At 34.3% G+C, this 24,862-nt stretch overlaps 1 protein-coding gene across 1 annotated transcript; it reads right to left on the reverse strand.

The window, feature by feature from the left end:
• Positions 1-433: 433 nt before the first annotated feature.
• LOC139685862 (transmembrane protein 135-like) lies at positions 434-18,132 on the reverse strand. Its single transcript, XM_071582978.1, has 9 exons — positions 17,768-18,132; positions 17,419-17,549; positions 17,202-17,328; positions 16,977-17,131; positions 6,739-7,018; positions 6,301-6,468; positions 4,403-4,543; positions 1,611-1,777; positions 434-1,495 (listed from the first exon to the last, which is right to left on the reverse strand). Exons 1-9 carry the CDS (start codon positions 17,912-17,914, stop codon positions 1,411-1,413), a joined length of 1,401 nt encoding a protein of 466 aa, XP_071439079.1. The 5' UTR covers positions 17,915-18,132; the 3' UTR covers positions 434-1,410.
• Positions 18,133-24,862: the final 6,730 nt, after the last annotated feature.

Below are 24,862 nucleotides of genomic sequence, written 5' to 3' on the forward strand. Positions count from 1 at the left end.
ACTGTTGTTAACACAGAACAAATAAATGCGGTGAAAACTAATAGAATTGAGTCCCTGCAATCTACAAACTGCAGAAGCCTTCACAGCAAAACAGTAGCTCATTAAAATGGTGCAATGATATGAAGAAAAATATTTCACTGTGGCCTAATATTTTCAAACCAAATAGTTTGAATTTATTTCTTGGTGGCTTCAAAACTAACTGTACTACATTATGAATTATTATACCACATTTAAAAAGTAAAAAATAGTAAGATTTTCATTAGATTAGTTGAATCATAGGAGATATATATATATATATATATATATATATATATATATATATATATATATATATATATATATATGTATGTATGTATGTATGTGTATATATATATGTGTGTGTGTGTGTGTGTGTGTGTATATATATATATATATATATATATATATATATATATATAATGCCTAGTTAGCAAACACCTAATCCAGCCAATTAAGATTACCACTTTTTTCAGAGGGCCTTTTCCAAGACCTTAGAAAATTGCATCACAGTACCCTTACATCACCCATGTTAACTTAAGTCAACATGCCCCAAATAACCCTTCTGGAAGAGTCTGCTCTCCTCACATTCTAATTTGGTTGCTCCATTTCCACAAAAAAACAACACACTAGGAAATAGTCAAATGAGAACCAAGGGGGGACTCATTTTCTGATACACCTTGAAAGCTATGAGATTTAGGAGGTGGGTTCTGACCAATCTGTGGCTAGAAAATGCATTGTAGAATCACATCTGATGAGAAGGGTTTAACTGGTGACTCTGAGTTCCCCAACCTGAGTAATCACCAGGTGATTTGTATTATGGAATAGCCCCCCAGATTCCCTTGAGGTAACTTTGGTTAACCTTGTCCTGGATGGTCAAAGCCAGACGAAGATGTGATGGAAATATGTCCGGTAAGAAAAACATGCTACATGCCCAGGGCTCTATGGAAATAAAATCAGTAAAGATGGTATTTCAGTCAAGAATAAATGCAGATATTTCAATGAAATACTTCCTGAATGCAAGGCAAGAGAATATCTTGAAAGCAAACAGACAAGCATTCGCATCATTCCCTAATTAAAAAATAATGATGTGAAAAATGGCTTGCTCTTGTAGAAATAAAAGATTGCCTAAAAAGACTGAAATTCATCAAATACAGAAATGAGTGATGTATCAAGAGTAGCACTTCATTAGTGTATATCATATATATCCGCATCACAGCATAATTGATGGCCATTTACAACACCCCAAATTTAATCTTATATATCCACATGTTCAAAAATTTTAAACAAATTTATAAAATATGTACCCAGATAAAATTATTGGAATGATCAACATTTTAAATTGGTTTTTGCCCTGTTTTTTGTATTACTAGGAAAAAACACACATTCATACTTTCATATGAATGGTTTGAGGCTCTTGTAAAGCTTGGCATTGCTGGTTCCATATGTTACTAAGCAATCACGATTTATGTCCTGAAACCTAGAAATAAAAAATTACTATATCAGTTCGATGCATTCACACATAATTATAAATAAAATTATATAGCAGCAAGAGTGAGCATAATTAAATGAAGTGTATGTACTAAAAAACCAACCTTCCACCAGATAGTCGAACTAGGAATTTCCAGTACGATGGACGAAGGTTATGAGGTTCAAGTACAGCAGCATGAAAAAGAACTGCCGTAAAAAAGCAATAAAGGAAAATAGTACATCCAGGAATCTTAGGCAGCTGTCCTTTCTCAATGCCAGCATTATACATCACCTGGTGAAAAAAACAATATTGTCTGAGTGAACAAAGACAATAAACAATACACAGTGAATCCTAACATAATGAGTACCTCAAAGAGTGAGTAATTCACATTACGAGAAAAAATATTGGCCCCAAAAGGAATTGCTTAACATAATGATTGATGAGGATAGGGGAATTCCTGGAACGATTGTGCACCTGCTACTTCAGTTTGTGTTTAGCTAGCATATTAGTGTCACTAGTGATCACATTTTTCCAAACTAGTGCTCAGACATGTTATTTGCAATTTTTTGTGTAAAGTTTAATAATATTTCGGGTAAAGTTTTAGAAAGGTCCTGGAAGAAAAATCCACAAGAAGACAGCCATGAGGGAATAAAAATAATCATAGAAATGAAAAGTAAAATCATTGAAAATTGGGAACAAGGTGGGATCATGGCTGATCTAATGCACACATCAACAGGATCAACATCAACAGTTTGCATTTTTTTCATGAAAAAGGACAAGACTAAGGAGATAGATGCTTCAAGAGAATGAAAATAGCATTTATGCAACCGTTACATATCCTCAATGATGCTGACAGGTTGCTTCTCATATGGATAAATGAAAAGCAATATCAATGCAACAGTATTTACGAGAATATAATTTGTGAGAAGGGGAAAGTGATTTTTGCCGACCTCGTTTAGAAGATGTCAGGATCATAAATGGTTAGAGAAGTATTTACGGTGAGCTGTGCATGGTTCAAGAAGCTAACGACAAAAACTGTCATCCATGGCACTGTGAGGCATGGTGAAGCAGCAAGCTCTGTATCAAAGTCAGCAGAGAAATTTATTGGAGACTTCAAAAAGCTTGTAGATTCTGAGGGCTGCTAGCCATAACATGTTTTTAATTGTGATGAGACCGTTCTCTTCAGGAAAAAAATGCCATAGGAACCAACATTTGTGCATATGACAGTAGAAGAGAATGCATTGCCCGACTCAAGGGAGTAAAAGGCCATCTCATTCTGCTATTTTCCACAAATAAGCAGCGATTTGAAAATCAAATCCCTGCTTGTTTGCCGCTCAGAAACTTAACAAGCCAAGTGTTAAATCCAAAACAGCAGACTTAATGAGATGTGGAGGTGATGGGAAACTTTTGCATTGTACCATGCATATGAGTCATCACCCTAATAAGGCAGGGGCAATGCATGCCATAAATTTATTTAACAATCATTCTGAGTCATATTTATACCAAATAATGAAGTATCGGCAAATAGAGATGTCTCGAGACATATTTATAGTAAAAAGGAATTAGGTATGTAGCATAAATAATAAACTATTTATTTAAACTCTTTTCTGTTTTCATAAATAGAGTTCACATTTCAGGTTGCTTCATTCCACGTTAGAAGAAAAGATAAACATGATCCTAAACAATGCTATATTATTTTCTTTGAATTAACCTTGTGCATAATTAATTTTTTTGGCATGTAATGCATTATCGTATAATACATTAACTTATATGCAAAAAGATATTTCACAAAACGAGTATTTTGCTTCATGAGAAAGATTGTAGAATGAACTATGCTTATTGTACAAGGTTCCACTGCAACTCTGAAACACTCGAAAATTAAAAGCTATCATTTGCTACATTATTTTCTATAACTGAGACATATTTACAAGAGGGTAGTGAGATACACATCTGCATTCACTCAGGGGGGACACCATGAGACATGTGAACATGAAAGAGACTTCAAATGTCCTACTTCTCCCACTTGGCAATTTATACATGATAGATAGACCAAGTATGAAAGAAAAAAACTCCAAGATTTAGTCTCCCTCAGCAATAGTATTTAACTATCCATGCTCACTTTCCTGCCTTTACTAACTTGGAATGATTCTTATGAAGGGGCCTCATCCACATATATGCATTACTATTCTCAGAAATAATTAATCATTAGACCATGCATAATAATAATAACAACAGGAACACATTATTACGGCGACTGGATATGAAAAATAAGCAATACCATTCCCTAAACAAAAAACTTGCAGGAATAAAATAAAATGCTAATATGGAATTACTATGCTTCAAAAGTCAAAATATGGATTTTTTCACTGTTAATTAATCATGGCAGTCTAAATACAGCATTCCATAGGACTGGCAAATTGGCCTCGATTTAATGGAAATGTCATAGTAGCAGCCGAATTACCACCTCTTTAAGTCAATAGATTAGGTAATATAAACTAAGGAATCATTTCAAGTGCTTATTATTTATATGTGTAAGAAGCCTCATAATCAACAACTATTTTTACTAGGTTGTCTCATTAGTCAACATGTTTTATTGGCATGCATGCAGATGAGAATACTTAGCCGTAGCTTACTCAGTATCATTATCAAGAAAACTATTCTCAATCCATTACCCTGAAAAACTTTGCTCTAAGCTTTGCTCATAAGTCAGGATGGTATGGCATTTTTCAAAATACTATTCAACCAATGAGACATACTTAAAACAGTCTTAACACATTAAAGTAACATAATCAAATAAATAATTTAAAAAATCAAATGTTACAACACTGCAACATAAACAGGAATACTCTGTAGGATGAAAAACTGGCTTTCTTTCTGAATAGTTTTAAAGTTTGAATTTTCTACTTCATTACTTACTTCCAACATTTTCCAAAACATGTACAAGGCAACTGTGGTATTTGGATAAACCCAAAATGTGAGCCCAGCAACTAGACCAGCAGGTATACCCATACTAGGAGAATCACCATTGAACAGTTTGCGCAGGCAGCAAGATGATAACTGCCAAATATAAACAAAACACTGTGAACTAACAAATTACTCTGGTTAACCTGTTAATAGTTAATACTGATTGTAAAAGCATGTGGACACTCATTTTTCTTAATGAGCAATGCTTTGAACAATTTCATAGCAATCCGAATCATCATCAGGTGGGTATTTCCCATTAAGTGGGTATTTCTCAAAATTTCCATTAATTTTATTTCTTAACCTGTAAGCCATTATAGAATTTATCAATCTTCATTCATTGATTAATGTGTTTGTATCCCAAAACATGGGATTGCAAAACAAATGCAATTTGCAGCAAAAAACAAATAAAACTAATAAAAGTTTGTTCACACAACTATCTCCCTGCATTTAATGTCAACTACCATAAAAAAATAATTTGTAACCATATTCCTTTGAAGTCTTCCTTCATGTCATCATATAAGTGTAAATAATGTGACTTACAGATTCCATCCAGGGTGATTATTAATTACCCACCCTGCTATTTAACCAATCGGGGTGGCACCCATTTTTCATTATTTTTTCCAGTGCATATTTATTTAATCCAGCAAAAAAATTTGCCACATGAAGAATATATCTTTAGCTTTTAATAAGCCTTTTGGATATTTACGAAGAAATTAACCCCTTTTGATTTTAATGTTAGCCTATAGTTTTTTTTTTTTACTTTTTAGGTGATATTTGAATTACATAATTTACATGGTTATTTTATGAGAAACTTTCCTTTTACACAATGATTGCTATTGTGATGTGATTCTTCATCCATAATTTATAGATAAATAAAAGACAGTAAACAATGTAATTTTAGGGTTTAAAAAAAGGGTTCGCAATTTTAAATTAAAATTCTTAAAATTGGATTCTGAACAAACCATTCATGTAAACAATCAACTAAAGTCTCATATTTGCAGGTTTGGTTGCTTCCTTTAGAGTCCTCATTTTTTCCAACTAATCTGAGAAGGAACTTTCTTCTTCCACAATCTATCCTCATGCTACCTCCACGGGATAGGATGATTCCAATGTCACTTGAACAAAACAACTTTTTAAGTGTTTGATAGCATTCATCTCATCATCATTCATTTTCTATGATTAATTAAATCAAATTTAATTTCTTATGAATGAATGCTATATCTGTACAGCATGAAAAATTTACTTTTCAAGTCAGTTGGAGCAATGATTTGCAAGACTGTTCCCTCTCACAAAGGAAAAACACCCCTCAGGATCATTAGAGGAGGAAAGATTCCTTTACTTTAATATCCCATTGTAGCACTATTTTTCTATGAATTTCTTACTGCAACGGTGTTGGGCAGTAAGATCTGCAGTAATGTCTAAACCCATGGTATAGGCGATGGCATGATACCTGGGGTATAATATACTTTAAAGTCCAATTTTTCCAGATTAGTAGAAATAATGAGGATTAACTGAATCTACTTCTGTAGATGAGATTCCTTTTATCCATAAGCAATTGTTCCTATTTATTAGGTAGCCATTATATTTTTTAATTCACAGCAAATTACTTAGAAAAGCAAAATATAAAATTCTTTTCATTTTAACACATTTTGTTCAATTTTGTGCCTTTGTAATAACCTATATCCAAAAAATGATTTTTTAAGCAAGGGTAATATCAAAATTCGTTCACACTTCTATTGGAGTCACTACCTACGCAAAAAGTGATGAGCCAATAAATATTCTAGAAATTCCATAAAAATAATCTGATTACCACCAACAACGGAAGTAACTTTACAGGTTCATCAACTCACCCTAAAAAATCCAGAAAATCCTCCCAAAAATGCTCCTAATTTCAATGAATCCTTAGACAAAAATATCTTTGGCAATGATTTTGGCTCTTTTATCCACTTCTTAATCCCCAGCAAGAAGGTAAGGCACACTTGCAGGCTATATCCAACAGAGAATAAGTTAGCTGCACCCTAAAGAAAAATAATGTCATGCAAAATTGAGAAAATGAAAGTTTAAATCAACTTACTTCACAAAGGAAAATAATCACATCAAATGTATCTATTGTCAAATTTCATATGCTCCTAAAATAAAAACCAATATACAAAAAGCATAGTAATATGAGGAATAGTTTGTTTTGCATTCTATGTAATTATCAATAACACCTAATTACAGGGGTAACAATTGAATTCAATGACAAATAGATGATTATGTAATAAACATAACAATACACTGTAACTCACTTGAATGGAGTAATAGACACAGCTTGAAGGATGTGGACACAATGGATGCCTGCCACCATCTTTCAACTTCCTCACTAAGTTCTTGTAAATTTTACAAATTAATAATGTGTATGGAAGAACTGATCTCTGTCTTTGATGACCATGGCTGGCTGGCAAAGTATTTCCTTTTGCTAAGAGTGGCTCGGCTCCTTTATTCCTGCTACAAGACACCTTACTCATTGCAGGAAGTATTTCCTTATTCTCAGTGAAACCTTTCTCTTCATATGGACCAACAACAAATCTGTAAATATTGAAAATGACCAATTGATTTTAAATTCGACTTTTTTACTGAGGAATTAGTTTCCCTAATATTGTAACCAACTGATATTTTAACACTGGGATTTGTGTGTGTGATATACTAGCAAAATATATAGTTGTTTTTCAATAAAAAATATATTCAGGTAGAAAACCCCCAAAAAAAGCTTCATTTAAAGGGAGAACGTGACCAAGACAAGTTATTTTCAGCAGTACCACTGCAACAAAGGTAAGCAAATCTGTTTGGTGTCCTCTTTGACTTCCTTGAGTCAAAGTGCACAGGGAGGGACACTGCAATCAGGCCACAAGAGGACCTAGGCCAGCCAAGAGCTCAACGGACTCATGCTTTCCACTGACCTCATCACCATGAAGCATATGAGTCTTCACCAGACTTGGAAACTGGCAAAGGGCTCACATGTATACTGTTTTCAAACAGCAAACCGAAATAAGACGTGAAACAAATGATGAAAGTTTGCGTGAGCTCAGAGCTCTGAGAGCACAGTTGTAAATTACACATCACTGTCATGATGTTACTGAGAAAATCAAAACTTAATAGTAAACACTAAAAAGCCATGAAAGAGTGTTATACAATGTATATGGTATCTCAAATTGAAACTATAAGAAAAGAAGTGTGTTAGTCCAGTAGGTAATGTAAAGCAACTGACTAAAGGGCTGGGTTCAATTTTGGGTGATTCCTCAGGGTGCTCTCAGCTTTGCCCAATCCATGTAACTTTTTGGGGACCAGATATTCACTGGAAATGACAGGCAGTACAAGGAAAAGAATCTTGTCCATCTCTGCAACTTTAATCTGTGTAACATCCTGTTAATATATGAATCTTGCACACCATTAAGCTTAGTATCAAAGCAGCCCCCAGGTTGATTACTGTGGTTCTCTTAATCATGTAAACCTAATTATTGGGTATAATCATCTCTGATTACCCTCAGCTATTTCTTAAATACTTTTAAGCAGTATTATCAAGGAGATAAAAGATTTCTCCGCTAATCTATCAACTGAACCATGTGTACCACAAGATTACTATTTCCTGGTTAACAAGTTTTCATTGACTTTCAAGTATATACTTCTATATTTTATGGGCATTCATAACATTATATTTTAGGGCATGCCTAAATATTTCCCAATAATTTTTACTTTGAAAAAAATGAATAATACACCTTGAAAATTAGTGAATAAAGCTTCCTGCAAAGTTAATTTGTAGTTTGTTTGTCCTTTGAAGAAATTCCTAGAACATGAAATTCTATGCCTAAAGATTTTATTTTGTAAAAATGACCCCTCTAATATTTCACAACTATTTTTTATGCTATACAATGAATACCATGCCACTTCATAATATAAACTATCATTCTTCAACCCATAGAATTCAACCTCAAGGAAATGAAGTTATTCCAGATTTAATTATAATATTGTACATATCACACCAGCTAGAACTAGAGGTGGCATGATGGTTAAAAATCTGATACCCTGCTCTTTTTCATGAATTCTCTGCCCCTATGCAATCTCATAGAGCCTAGTTCCTACCCCACACAGAGAGACAAGGAATTAGACCCACCGTAAACCATGTCTCTTTTAAGCTCTCAGTTGAATGACCCAAAAATTCAGACAGGCATTATGTTTGAATGAGAAAGAATACAACAACATGGATAAAAACTAAAATGAGAATTGGCAATTTTCAACATCCTGACTTCTCACATAACACCCAAATTATCTCAACCGATTTACTTCTACATGAATACCATTTTATCTTGCCCCTAAATTGAATTTGTATTTGCAAAGTATCTCAATTTAGGAGAAGGGATCAAACATTACACCAATCACAGCTCAGGATTGTGATTGTCCAAAGCCCTGATGCACTCTACACATTCAAGGTCAGCAATGATTGGATCACCTATCCCAATTCAAACAATATCGCATACCAAATAAACACTCCCAAGACTGCACCCTTTAAACATACAATTCACCTCCTTCCTTAGACAATATGTTGATTATGCTGGCTTATGAATTTCTACTTGACTCTAGAATTATTCTCTGTCAACATAGAGATGAGGAATACATAAAAGAATAATTTATAAGGTATATTAATTAAGTCATAACTCCAGATTTTCCAAGGCATATAACAAAGGAAGGAATTTCAAGTTCTTGAAAGTTTTGTGGACAGCCTCGGATTGCATTGTGTTAGGTCACCTTAATGGAATTCACAAATAGTGGCAAGATAGAGATTCCTCACAGCAAAATTTGAATTCCATGGGTTTTCTCCAATATAGCGTTAACATACTATATTTCTTTCCTTCTGTCATTGATATTTGGCCAGATGGCCCTTTGTTTAATGTTATGTACATTAGCCAGGGAATAATTCCTAATATTGACATTGTCCACCAAATTAGTAAAATTACCATCAACATATCCAAGGATTGCACATCTACTATGATTGATCCACGATTACATTGTCCATATCAAAGATAATATATTTTTCTTGGGTACATCAATGCTGAATAAAATGGTACCTTAAATGGCAAACCTAACTAACTTTCAGGATGAACCTCCCAACTGAAATCCAGCATCACCTGGATGTGAAGCTACCACACTGCATTTTACATAAACTGCATGCATCAAAAAACAAACAAGGCACAAGCACCGATTAAACATTTTGGTAGGAAGATGACAAGTCCCTAGAGTAAGTGAAGAGGTAGCAGGTATATGAAGATCCCTTCCTCAGGAATGGAACCCTCATTGGCCAACTTGAAAGTTTTGAGAGAACTGACTATACATAGGGAGTATGAGGTAGGGGCAAAAAACCCCAATATGAGATGTGAATGACCCTGTGGCCCAGGGTGATACTGAAGCATATTACTGGTGGAATTTCTTGCTAGTCCTTGGTTCCTGGTGCCTTAATCCTTTCTTTTCCATCCCTTCCCATTGTCTCCTACTATCCAGACTCTCTAGTGCATCACATTGTGCCTGGATTTGAGGTGTATTGAATTTGTACATAAATGTAGCAGATGAGTGTCTTATGACAATTGCTGCAAACCTCTAGAAATTTGACCTTTTCATAATCATTTCTAAGATGCAAATTAACAAATGGAAGCCAGCAGAATAATTGTCTAGCTGAAGTATTTTAAATGGGAAAGTTAGCAAAATAAACATTGTATATGCTGATTCACTGGTTTACTCTTAGTTAAGTTCACTAATTTCTGCAAATATTCAAACAGGATGTATCCAATCCAACCATCACGATATTCCTCCAATAGTCGGGAGAACATTAAATTTTCCTGGGCAATCCATATCTACAAATAACTTTATCCATGGGTAAATATTTGTCATGTTAATAATTGTTCACTACATGCCCCAGAAATGACAAGAGAGGGTCGGCAATCAAATTGCAATACTAGAAGGATAAAAAAATGCAAAGATTAACAGCTCCACAATCCTGACCAGAAATACTCCAGTAATTGCAAATTATTGATTGAGGGCCCTCCATTGGATCAACTATGATTTCTTGGAAAATAAAACCAATATTCTGAAAAAATAGTGATGTACTGTTTCACTAACATGGTTGCTGTGTAAATGGTCACAGTAAAAAAGAATGTCAACAGGGGCCAAAAATGGACATAAACTAAAACTGTTTTTGAACATAAAACAAAAGAATGCTCAGTGAATTAATGTTTATGCCCTTATTTTCACTCAAATCATCTAGACACAAATTATTAGCATCACTTGAATCCTCTAAAATGGTACGTGGGCAACATTCCCCACATAAAATGAGTCAAATACTTGTTTTTCCACAACATTCACCAAATTCCTGGGTGTTCCTCATTTTACCAGTTTTATAGGTTGGTTGGCACTGTGGTTAAAGTACTAAACTTCGAAACATCATATATCGACTTATTATTGACTTTGATAACTTAACTAAGAATGTCATCAAATTTTAAAACATTCTGAGGGCTGATAAGAGATCGAGAGCATGAAAATTTTCAAGCGGCAACCATTGATAACTACCCTTGGAAAGTGGTCTTTTAAAGTTGTTGTAAACATCAGTCTCATAGAAGGCAGAAGACAAGGAAACATTTATGTTTTGGAACACAGCAAGGAAAAGTTGTTTCCCACAAAATTAATGAAATGTTTACAAGTATATAAAAATATATCCAAACGAGATAAATTTTATGTAATAATAGGTTACACAAACATCAATCCAATGGCTGGGTGGAATAGAGTGAGTATTGGTAAGCTGATATTGTGTAAGAGTCAGGAGGCTGAATGCTTCCCTGAAGAAATCCTTTTTAATTGCTGTTTGAAAACATGACTACACTATTTGCTACAGAGACTCAATAAAAAAAGAGCCTAAAGAGATCTAAAGGATTTCGCACCAAAGAGGGCAAAATGAAAAAATTAAGACATCTAGAAGTCAAAAGCCATAGAGATGAAGAAAAATGATCAAGTAATGATCAGAGTTATCCCATATTAAAATTGGGAACCAGGGAAAATAGTTGGAAAGTATAGTAACCCTCATATCTTGAATAAAAACAAATTTACTTTTCACAAACGTTTCAAACAATTCCACTGCCATACTGTAAATGCTCACTTTTGCTAAAATACGTCAAATTCTCACATGCATCATAATGCACTTCATGTGCTAAGAGGTGATGGTTATCCCAGCAAATCAGGAGGAAGAAGAAACGTCAGCTGCTTCATCTAGAGCAGTAGTTCCCGAAGTTGGCGCTACTGCCCCCCGAGAGGTGGTGCTCTAGTCTAAGGGGGCAGAAAAAGGCAAAGAGGGCCGCAGGGGGACGCCGGAGGATTCTGACAATGTGATATTTGCGAAGGCTCAATAACCTTCTTTTTGCCTCCGTTTTGAAATTTCGGTTTTCAAATTTACATTGTTTCCCGCATCCTTACAGTACAGCATACTTCCATTTTAAAGTAAGAACGATTGAAATATATTTTTGAGCCTTTCTCGCATGAGGGAAACTTTCAAAGGGGTTTAATGTCATTTGGTCTAATTTGGGCACAACTTTGTTGTCACAGTGCTTTGGCAGTAAGGTTCAATGTATTAAAACCGGTGTGAATCCAGAAAGGAATCAGCTCATCCGATAAATAGATCTAGTGGTTTTACATCAAATATTTACCAGGATAATCATTTTCCAAACCATTTGGTTCCAACAATATTATCAAGTCTGTACTGGTAAGTTATTTTTCATTCATCGCATGATATCATTCTCTTAATTTTACTATTACATTAGTATTTGTATTAATTTATGATGGCAAAGTATATTATGAAAATAAACGGCCAGTATATTTTTTATGTTTTCATGAAATGGTAATAGATAGTTCAAAAAGAGAATCTTTTCTCTGATACTTCGTATATAAACGATTGAACTTTCCCTTTGCCGGCTAGATATCAATTAAATAAATTCCCGGTAAACTGATATAAGTCACAGTTTTGCTGACATTGTGCATTTACTTTAAGCATAGCTTTTTTCAAACAATGGTATTCACAAATATTTTTTGAATAAAAAGAAAACTTTGGGAAGATTTCGACTTCACAAGTAAATTGAGTAGTAAACATACTTCTTCACAAAATTCCTCTTCATAATATACCATCAAATGGAAAGGTGGCCTTGCTATGGAATAAACTTTTGTTGAATCAACCCACACACTAGTATCCAAAAATTGAACCAAAGCCAATTTCACCGCAACAGTCCGTTGAGCTGCCTTTCTTATGAATACAATGTAGGGAATTGCATGGACTAATATGACCACAATGACATAATAGGAGCCAAAAAAATATTATTTCACCCAAAACTGACTGGGCCAGTATTATAAATCGAATTCAAGAGGATCTTACTTTGCAGCCAAGTATTTGGTTTCTCTCTGAAAGACAACAAAAGTGGATGTTCAGACCTCTGGCATAAACTCTCTACACATCATTTTTAAAGTTGCGCTCACGTAATAAATGATTGAAATTAGGCCGCAAGCACATAAATATTTTGTTTTGTTCATAAGATTATCAGTAATTTTCTTTTAAAAGTAACTACTTAAAAATGAACCCACGTCTAATCATTTACTTGTATGTGTACTCTATTTCGTTAATATATATTAAATTTTATTTTAAGAAAATTTAATATATAAAACTTTATTGTGAAAACAGAATGGCAGGAAATGACTAATCAAAGAAGAAATGTAGGCATAATAATCTGGATTATCTTAAGTACAGATTTATAGTCACCTATAAACAAGCACAGGTGCATAAAATGCAAACGGGTATTTTCAAATGAGGCGATGAAACCTTCCAGACTAATTGAACATTTTAGGAAGGCACATCCTGACAAGACAGAAAAGACTTGAACATGTTTTTAGTCACTTTGTGATAGATTGCAAAATCGTCCAACACTTTCAAATATGTTGTGTAATGCTTCAAAACATTTCACTGATGGTTTGCATGCATCATACAATATTTTACTCTTAATTGCCAAATCTGGAAAGCCACAAAAAATTGGTGAAGAACTCGTCACACCAGCAGTTAGGGAAGTCCTGAGTACTGTTCTGCATAAGCCACCATATGATACAATAAAAATTATTCCCTTAAGCAACACTTCAGTTCAACAAAGAATAGATGAAATGGCTGAAAATCGGGAAGATATATTGTGCGGCCTCCTGAGAACAACAGAATTTGCATTACAGTTACATGAGTCAACTTTGCCAGGTAATGAATCTGTGCTTCTAACTAATGTACGCTTTATTAAAGAAGAAAATCTATCTCAAGAGTTGCTGTTTGCAAGGCAATTAGAAAATGACACTAAAGAGGAGTCAATATTTTGTATTGTGGAGCAGTTCTTCAGGGACAAAAAATTTCACTTTCTAACATACTTGCTGTTGTGAAAGACAGGGCTCCGTCAATGACCGGTCATCATCATGGTTATATTGCAACTTGAGAAAATATGTAGCAAATGTTTTTGCTGTTCATTGTGTCATTCACTGAAAATATCTAGTGGCTGAAATACCGATTGATTGCCTTCACCAGTCCTTAAACATTGTAATTACATCAGTTAACAAAATCAAAGCCCATGCTCTCTAAATGATCAACTCTTTTGTGAGTTGTGTGATGAGAATGACGAAGACTTCAGACGTTAGTTACTACACACAAAAGTTCGTTGGCTATCAAAAGGCAGTAGTATAAACTGCTTCTATAATCTATTTGACACTGTCGTGCAGTTTTTTGAGGAGAAAGATGCTTTTCTCAGGGAGAACCTTAATGAGATTAGGAGTGACGTTGCATTTTTGTCTGAACTATTTGCAAAGTTCAATGAAATGAATTTACAATTGCAGGGAAATGATACTAACCTTATAAAGGCAAAATCTGTGGTGACAGTGTGTATTTCAAAGTTGCTTTTGTTTAACTGCAACATAGGTCGCCGCGAAATTCATCCATTTCCTTCCCTGCTTAAGCTAGAAGAGCAAGTTGGTATAGATGATGATGATTTGGGAGTCTCTTGTGACCATTTAGCCACCTTACATGAAAATATGACACAGCGATTTGAGGATATTATTATGTTGGAAATTCCAGACGAAGATAAAGCCGTTTATAGATACTGAGGAAGTTGGAGTGTTAGAGGAAGAATTAATTGGACTACAAAATGACGCTGAATTGAAACCAAAGTTTAAGATAAATTATCAAGAGTTTTGGAAGCAGGAGGATGTTTCTGATTGTTATCCTGCATTATTGATGGTGGTTAAAAAACTCCTCCTTACATTTCCAACTTCATATTTGGTGGATCGTGGTTTTAGTGCAGTCATTCAGCTTATTTCCAAGCAGAGAAAAATACTTCAGGTTAGTGAACGCTGTGATTTAAGACTCCCACTCAGTGACATTAAACCGGACGTTGGAAAACTGGTATCAGGTCATCAAGCCCATCCATCCCATTAAAATTTTATTTGATGGAAATATGTTATTAAATTAGTCAATAGAATTTCCTTGAATGACTTCTAGACCATCAAAAACTATTATCAGTAGCCAATCGTTCAACTAATTTTAACAACACATGATTGGTTATTCAATTTTTATAAATTGAAAATGTTTGTTTTATAATTGCTCAATTTAAGGGAAAAAATGACATGTAAACTTCCAAAAAAAGCTTTTTTAAAAATATTTGTTTTGATAATTTATTATTATGTAAAAAGTATTCTCTCATCTAAGTCCCTTTTGTTGTGTATTAAGTCTTTTGCATAAATGTGATATGAAAACAATACATCTACTGCATTAAAAAAAACATTTAACCAGTCATCGTTTTTAATTTAATTAATTCAATATTCCTCATTTGGTTATTTTGTTTAATGATTTTAATTATTATTTTAAAGCTGCCGATTGGGGGTGTTGAGTATAGGTTTATGGATCCATATATGATGGCTCGAAAAGGTTTGGGAAACGCTGATCTAGAGGAACCCACACATATGACAGGGACCACATAAGCAGATTCATTAGAAATGGGAGTCAACAAATAAGAATCCCCACAAGAAGAGGCAAGAGTGCCAATGCATGAAGCACTTAATGTAAGGGGGAATGTAAATGTAGAAAGCTTGAGTGGGGGAACCTAAATTTGTCAGGGCGGCCCTCATGGGTGGTATCTGCATTATCTGGGTGAGTGGGTTAACACTCTGTTTTGCCTGAACTACTGTACACAATACAATTTTCCATGATAATCTTATGATAAACACACATTGTGAAGCATCCAGACTTGAAATTTTGATGCATGCATATGCATGATGTATTAAATTAACATGGATTACGGACAGTGACTGAACAATATAGAAGTGAAGGCATAAACTTAAAATTTTATCCTTTTGAATTATCAGTCCACAGCCAGAATATGATGGCCTTAACTGAATTAAGATTTGTATTTGTTTCTAAATCCGATCATTATCAAATATTTAAAGTCATCTACTAAGTAGAAGAGGCATTTGAAAATGTCAAGTTTGGGAAAGATCTCCCTAGGCAAAGATGTCTCATGGCATTTGAAAATTTGGCATGGGAAAATTTGCCCTGGTTGAAAGGAGATTATCAACATATTTAACCGACTCAAGGCAAAAAAAACGACAATTTTGTTGGGATCACCTTGAATTTTGTGACTAAATAGAAACTCCATCTGCATAGCTGAAGACGGACATCATAAATTATGAGTGGAAACAACCACAATGATCACTTGAAGATCGGTTTCATATACAATTGGACAGCTCACCTAGCACTAAGCCTGACAGATGTGTAATTCAAACATCAGGGGAGTGGAGTTTCTTTACCTGTGCCTTACATGGTTTCTAAAAAATTTTTCGCCCCAAAAAATCACATAGTTTAAGTAAAGCTGGGGGGCCAATGGTTACCAGAAATGTCACACTGAATCAAACCCAGCCATCCAGTCAATACTTCAGCACTCTACCCACAGGATTATCATGTCCCCTGGGAAACACTCAAGCATATGAACTTCTAGTGAATATGTTTTCTGTCTAATGTCGGTAACTTGAAGCGCACAATACAAAGGGACATTCAATCTTTTGCATCATAAATTATACACAAGTTCTTGGGATTGAATCACATGCAATATAAAAACAAAATAAGTAAATGAGGCAACCTCCAGTTTGTGGCAATAGGTCATTATGACAATCAAAGTTAGTTGTAACTTTCCACAGACATTTTCAGAATCTAATATGAGTAGAACATTGCCACTGACTTGCATTGACAATATGAAAAGAAGTTGAAACAACCGCTCTCATTTGTGAGCAAGCTTCAATACTTATGAAATAATGATAAATCCATGGATTTTCATTACTTCAACTATTCTGGTTAAAATTAATCGCAACATACATTACTGTAAGTCAGATTTCCAAAAATTCCAGATTAATCCTAAATCTTATACTACGGTAGATTCAAAAACTAACTCACCGTAATAGGGCATAAATGGGATCGCGACTATTGTGAACTCCTCTGTATGAATACATTAATGCTGCTATTGACGCCATAAAAATTAGCACTTCTCCTTTGGGAATAGCTCGGACCAAACCTCTGGAAACCGCCATCCTGAAGAGGGTTTCTGATGCCTGAATAATATTAATGCAGGAATGTAAACTACAGACATTAAGGAATAAGCATTTAAACATTTATACTTACCACATTGGCCACGTAGAGACATAATAAACTTCTTCTGGATGGTCTCTCCACCAATATTGAAATAAAACTTGAAATGAACGCCGGCAAAAATGATACCGTGAGATAATTAAAGTTTCCCAATACTTTTCTACAAATAGATAAAAATTGCTGATTAAAAAGACGAAACATGTAACAATGAAAATAGGCAGAAATTCGGTTAAGCACTTAGGCCGCTTACCTTATCGCACAGACAATTAATATAAAGGAAAATGCGTGGGACGTCAAAAAAGCGGAAGACTGAAGGATTCCCAAAACTGTCTTCTTGATATGTAGCACCGAAGGGATTTTACCTCGCATAAGGAGGGCAAGCTGAAAAAAATGTTCATTTGCGAAATACAGACAATTATTTCCACAAACTACCATTCTATCAATTTTTATCCACTGTCATTCTAATTAATTTCTCACGACACACTGATCTACCTAACAAACACACTGAAGAAACCTAGGCAAAAATTCGTTACTGCATAATAAATCAATACACTTCAGGAAAATAAATATTTAACAAGTAATGGATATTTCATAAATACCATATAAACGGTTGTATAAATTCGGAGGCATTCGAAAACCGCGTGGAATCCAATGAATGCTGATGCTTCTGTGCAGGAAGGTGTCCATGGATGTGCATAATCATGACACGAGTGTCCCAAAGTTTGAAACTTGCTAAATAACACCATTTTTTAATATTTGAGTCCATAATCATTAGCAAAACATAATATTGCCACGATTCAAACCTTCACAATACCAACAGACGACACTACTATCAGTAACGTGCAAGATATTATATCCTTGAGTATTGCGAAAGCATTATCTTTGCCTATCCGTGACATAACAAATCGCTTTTGACGAAAACAAAAATACGACGAAGGATTCCAGAACTGTCAAAAAATAAAAATCATTCGCTCCATCCGTTTAAGTTCTTTGCTTTTTTCGCCTCACCTGTTTTGGGGAAATATCAAAATTACGTTTGGATCTAAGCGGCCTATTTGAATTTATCTATATTGTTTTACTTCAACGATAAACATACATACAATGCTTTCAATTTCATTTCAGAATAATCACTAATACATAATAATAAACGTATCGTCGGCTAAATGGTACTAAGAAACGCGATCTTAGTCGATTATAAATGACAAGGTGCCTCATATTTGAATAGTTACTATTGTGTAATCGGTGGTTTAAACTCTCTGTTTGCCACACTTTCACGCTATACCTTACACTGAATAACCACGTGACTTTTTCCGACTTCAGTAACAATGGGCCGTTGAATATTAATGGATGGTAAATATGCCCCTCACAAACAAACATGCTCTTTCAAATCAGTCAGCGTCGCAATTTCAAAAAGATGGTGTCACAAAGCAAACTGAAGTTAGTTGAATATTGCCCATGTTCAGCTTTCATTCATCCATGGAATCATAATTGTTTAGAAGGAATTATGATGATGTTTATATCCTGCCTTAAAGGATCGTTCAAACTTTTCCTGACAGTGTATGGGGTGAGAATATTTTGGTTATTTTCATTAGCGATTAACCTTAACATATTGATTTTTAAAATATATAAATTTTCAAATTTTATTTCATATTTTCCTTTAACCGTGCTCATTGTCTATGTCATGACAAGATTTCATTTTCATTGCAAACAATGTGTAAACTTAAATATCTAGGGAACTACACTAGACGAAATTTCTGCCCCTTCAAGAAAGTAGGTAGTATTTCATCCATTGCTTTCTTTAATTAAGAGGAAAGGCAGAGGAAATTCTCTATTTTGAGAAATTCGCGGAGTCATTTAAGTCTCACCAACTTTTTACTTCGTATTCAGTTTGGAGAATGGCCTATACCTATATTTTTCATAGCCAGTAATTTTTTTATCAAGATAAATTTTCTGTGTGCATAGAAAAATTGGCTCTTATTATTGATGGTTACAATTCAGTGGTTCCCCTTCCTACTGCTGTGTGTTTTATTAGATTTGCTAAAGATGGGACGAGTTTGGACATGCAGGGCAAGTTTGAACGATCAATCGTGTGGAGTTGTAATTGCTTCCTATTTTCATTTGAAGTTCATTTTCATACTATGCAAGTGCTCTTTGTCTACCAAACAAAGAAAGTATTTCATTCTTCAGTTTCCTTGTTCCTTATGCCTATCATCAACAAATCTAAAAAGCCTATTCTCTTCCTATGTAGTGGTAGTATTTGGGAGTTGACCAACAGCTAAGTTCATTTGCACCATTTGGACTAGAAGGGTAGTTTGGTTGGCGATGGAGGCAGGGTCGACAGAAACCTGGCATCGGCCTCATCTTAATAATAGGTGCCAAGGGATTCACCGATGCCCCATCTGATGGGTGGTGAACTTCACCTGAAATACCACATGGCATTGCAATTTGGGATTGGGACTATTATAATCAGTATTCTACCGATTAGGGTAGATTTTGAATGAGCATGGCCCAAAAAACTATCCAAAAATACATTTCCTTGCCCCTCTTAACAAAAAGCACTACCTGAAATCGAGCGCTACAGCAAGCTCATTTCCAATTCCAGGTACTTATTTCCTCCATTCATTGCATCCAACATATCTATCCTATTCCTTCCCCTTCGCCCAAAGTTCTCCCATCTATTAGTCTTCAACATCCTACCACCTATCAAAATTTTCTGAATCAATCTTTTTTACCTCCTTTTGACTTCTCCCAATATTCCTTTCTCCTTCCTCACCATGCCTTGCCCTTCCTCGTTTGTTTTTCTGTTATTCCACTTTGCCTTTTCCATCCTTCTCCACATTTCAAAAGCCTCCAATCTATGGCTATCACCCTGCTTTAAAGACCATGTTTCCGCACCATACAAAATCATGCTCTATATCATAGTTTTAACAAGCCTTTTCTTAACATCCTTGCTGAAACTCCAAATCATTAATTCTCTCCTCTATGTGAAAGTTTCTTTGCCTGACATAATTCTTCTACTTATGTCTCCACTATGACCATTTTGGTCCAAAACACTTGGGAGATAAGTAATCTTTTCCACCTCCTCTAGTTTTTACCCTCCTATTTTAATATTTAACTTAGCTTTTCTCTTTCTTGAAAACCGGATTACCTTAGTTTTATTTACACTTATTCTCATTCCGTATCTATCACGCTGAATTTCCAATTCACTCAGCACTGCTTGCAATCCCTTGGCTAACTGACAAACTAAAGTTTGGTCATCTGCAAATCTAACTGATTTTATGAATGCCCCACAGATTTTTATTGCTTCCTCAAGTTCTTCCCATACCTCTTTTACCATATGAGATTGGGATATCTCTGAAAATCCTATCACCTCCAAGACTGAAACCTCGTGAGTCAGGGTGTGAAGCTAGTACATTAGTCACTGCACCATTCAGATCCTTTAATCTCTTCCTTCCTTTACCCTACTTGTCCAACATTCTTCAATATATCATGGCTGTCACAAAATCATAACACTACCTCTCATGATATCCTCCTCTCACTTTTTCTGCCTTTTTTGATTTCATGATTTTACATTATTATTACAGCAACTTCCTCTCTTTGCTGACCATATTCTCAAATTTATCATTTGTTTCCTGCTACATCCAGCTTACTCTCCATTCTTCTCCATACCTAATTTAACAAATGATATAAAGTTAATAACAATAGTGCTATTTTTGTTGAATAGATATTACTTATATGTGATATTAAAAAGGGTAACATTCTTATAATTTCATATCAGTAAACCATTTTTACTGGCACATTTTTACTATATATATTTTTTTAATTAAAATGAGAAATCTAAATAAAATAATACAAAAGTACTGTGTACCTTTGTTTTTGAATGCATTGCATTTCTAATTCTATTATCAAATTTGTTTTATAATTTTTAATTGGAAAAATGAATATGTAATTTTTCCCAACCTGGTTGTGGTCATCAGACATCAGTTGCCTTGGTTGTAATATTACCAGATCAATTTGGCCCCTTGACTTTTAGACTTAGCTGGTTGATACAAATACTTCAGTTTATTCTCATTATAATATAGTTTCAGAAATATAATTCCACATAATTTCCAGGCCAGTTTCAGTTGAACTACAAATGAAATATTTAAACTGAGCTTGGCTAAAGACCAAAGGCCTTGGTCCAATTCCAGGTAACACCTATGGGCTCCTCAGCTTCGCCCCAGCTGTGAAATTTTTTAGTTACCAGATCTTCCTGGGGAACAGGTATCAGTCAAATTTTTCTGGTGACTTGGCTGAGGTCATTGTGGAGTAACCTCTCTAGTATGGTTATTGCCATATTTTGTCATACCATGGGATATGAAAGGGGACAAGATATTTTAAGTATGCATGCATATTCAGGGTAAAATTTCTACTTCCTGTTTAACCACAGCAGACAATGTAGGGGGTGTCTACCAGATTATATATATTAAGTATAGGTAACAGGTATGTAAATTTATTACCACCTATCAAAATTCAGCTGCTGCTACTGACTTCCTAATGCACATGGAAATAAACATAGTGTTGCCATTACTTTCCAAATTCAAAATGGTAGCACCAACAACAATGATTTTCCAGTGTTGTCGTGCAATGGAAACCAATACCACTATAGCTCATTAGTGTAAACCAAGCAGCCCAGACCATAATAATAATAATAATAATAATACTTTATTCATTTTAAAAATGGTACAACCATATTAAATGTCGTCAATCATAATATTACTTAATATATAAACATAAGTTCTTAAATGTGATGAAGATTGTCACAAAAGAATTCATCCAATGAGTAAAGTGGGTGAGCAAGTAACCAGGTATATACCCTATTCTTGAAACTCTGGATACCATCTGATTTCAACTGAGTAGGCAGATAGTTATACAGTCGTATGTTCATATTGTGAAATGTGTTGTAAGTTGATGACAATCTACAATAAGTAGTATTTAGATTCGATTTACCTCTTGTGGAATAGTTATGGAGGTTGGACCTTAATTGGTAAGTTTCTAGATTAACTTTCACATGAATCAGAGCCTTAAAGATATACAAACAAAATACAGTCATGATTCTATACCTAATAAAAAAAGGTTTGCAGGAATCACGTGGTGGTATATTAGCAAGAGAGCGAATAGCTCTCTTTTGCAGTAGCAAAATTTGTTTAACATGAGGGGAATGACCCCATAACTCAACACCATAATTCAAATGACATTGAAAGAAGGCATGGTAAAGTGTTAAACGATACTCATTTGAAATGATAAAGTTGAGCTTTCTTAACATATAAACAGCTTTACTAAGTTTATTACAGGTCTGACTGATGTGAGTCTCCCAATTAAGTTTTGTATCAATATAAATTCCTAGTATTTTAGCAGTTTCAATATCAGTTGTTTTTGATTTAAGACTGCACACAATATGCTGAGTTTTGTTAGTATTTAATTGTAAATGATTAACATCAAACCATTCCTTAGCCTGTTTTTGGGTAGCGCTAGATCGTAACTTTGCATCTTCTGGATGTTGACACTTTTGCACAAAAGTAGTGTCATCAGCATATAAAACAGATCTAGGTTTCATATTACAGGGCAAATCATTAATCATGATAATGAAAAGTACTGGGCCAAGCACAGAGCCCTGTGGTACACCACATTTTACTTTAAGAGCTGCAGACCGACAGCCATCAAGTTCAACCAATTGGTGGCGATCATCCAAATATGACTTCATTAGTTTCAGTGCAACTCCCTTAATACCATAATATTCTAGCTTTGTTAGTAATATTGAATGATTAACACAGTCGAAGGCCTTACTAAGATCACATAGTGTCACTGAGACTGATTCCTTTTCTTCAAATGCATTAATGACATAATTAACGATGGACTCTACTGCCAAAATTGTAGATTTCCCAGATCGAAAGCCGTACTGGGATTTGGAAAAGAGATTATTTAACTCAAAAAAATTACATATTTGATCTTTCATAATAGCTTCAAAAATTTTACCAAAAACGGGGACTATGGAAATGGGGCGGTAGTTAGCTAAATCATCTTTATCACCTTTCTTATAGACAGGTACTGTTTTGGAATATTTTAGACATATGCATATCCATTTTAGACATATGCATATGGCATATCCATGGAAATATAAATGGCAATAACTTCAAAGATCATTAAACTATTTTTTCTAGATAAAAATACTGATGAAAAGGAATTTATATCCTAATAAAAGTGGCTTTTGTTTGTTAAAAGCACTGATTCAATCAACTATTTATGGAGCATTAACTGGCACAGGCTTTGTTACATTCAACTGTGGAATAAGGTAATAATTCTATGATTTTCATTTTGGCTCTTTAACTTATTATTGCATGCCAAGCTATGCCATGAAGTACCTTTTTAAAATAAAATTAGTTTCACCATCATCATGTACTCAAGAAAAAATAAAGATTAGTGTAGTTTTTTGACTGAGTTTCATGAATAAAGTGGTGAAATTTGGTGAATATTTACTGCTGCTACTGCGCTATTCCCTTCACCTTTCTGCAACAGCCAATTCTCAGAGCAAGTCCTTGGCTTGGGCACAATAGTTGGCCAGACTAGCTCACTTTATGTGCCCAGTTGAATATTATAGCATCAGATACTGGTCCTTTTATTATGCAATTTTGTTCTGGGAAATTTTCACACAGAATGGTTTTATTAAATGAGATAGTACATATTTATCTATTTTTGTATTATTTACTTTCAAAATTTAATCATTGTACACCAGTTCATTCTATAATTTCCAAAGAAAATTGCCTTTCATCAACAGAAACATCTTAGGGAGATTTACATACAGGACTCTTGGTTTTGTGCCTGGAATTCTAACTGGCTTGGGCATTTTTTTTGAACATCCATCACAAAGAGGACTAATGGCCACCAGCTTTTTACAGATGGTAAATGTGCCCCAGAAAGTTAAATTTTATTTTTAAAAAATGGACTACATTTGAACTTTTCGTTTTATCTTAATTTTTAGGCAATGGGGTTGAAGATGACAGAATTGAATTATTTTAAATACATTAAACTGACAAGGAAAAATGCCATTCTGATATTCATGATTTGTAATTCTCTCATCATGTTCTTGATCAGTACATCCTCAAAGATAGTGGCAGGACACTGGTGAGTAATATAATTATTATTTTGATTGGTGATTTAGGTACCTTCTTAAAGATTATTAGGATTTTGTTCTTTCATTTTTTTCTCAGAAACATGCCAATCATTTTAAGGTATTCCAAAGTGCTAAAACTTTTCCTCACTCTTTAATCATTTTTCCTGAATTGCCGAAAATATTATTCCAGTCTGAGGAGAGATATTTTTCCATTGAACATACAATTCATTTAAACTTATTTAGCACTAATCATTTTTTAGCCTTTTATGTAAGGTTTTTTAACATGAAAATTAGAAAAAGGACAATCACAAAGACTTCAAGCCTAGGCAATGGAAAATCCATTTGGGCAGGTATCAAATCAAATCTTCTGGGTTAGCAATAAAGGATAGAGCCTTATCACAACCAGGACTAGGAATAACTAATTACTATAGTTCCAAGCAAAGTTCTAATCGGTAATTATAAGTATACATTTTGCACTGGAAAGAATGCTAAGCATCAATTGTCATACCAAGATTGTGAAAATTATATGTTTATTGTCATTATC

Source organism: Hetaerina americana, unplaced genomic scaffold, assembly GCF_022747635.1.
Source record: "Hetaerina americana unplaced genomic scaffold, ioHetAmer1.1.p SCAF_12, whole genome shotgun sequence".
Taxonomy (NCBI): Eukaryota; Metazoa; Arthropoda; class Insecta; order Odonata; family Calopterygidae; genus Hetaerina; species Hetaerina americana.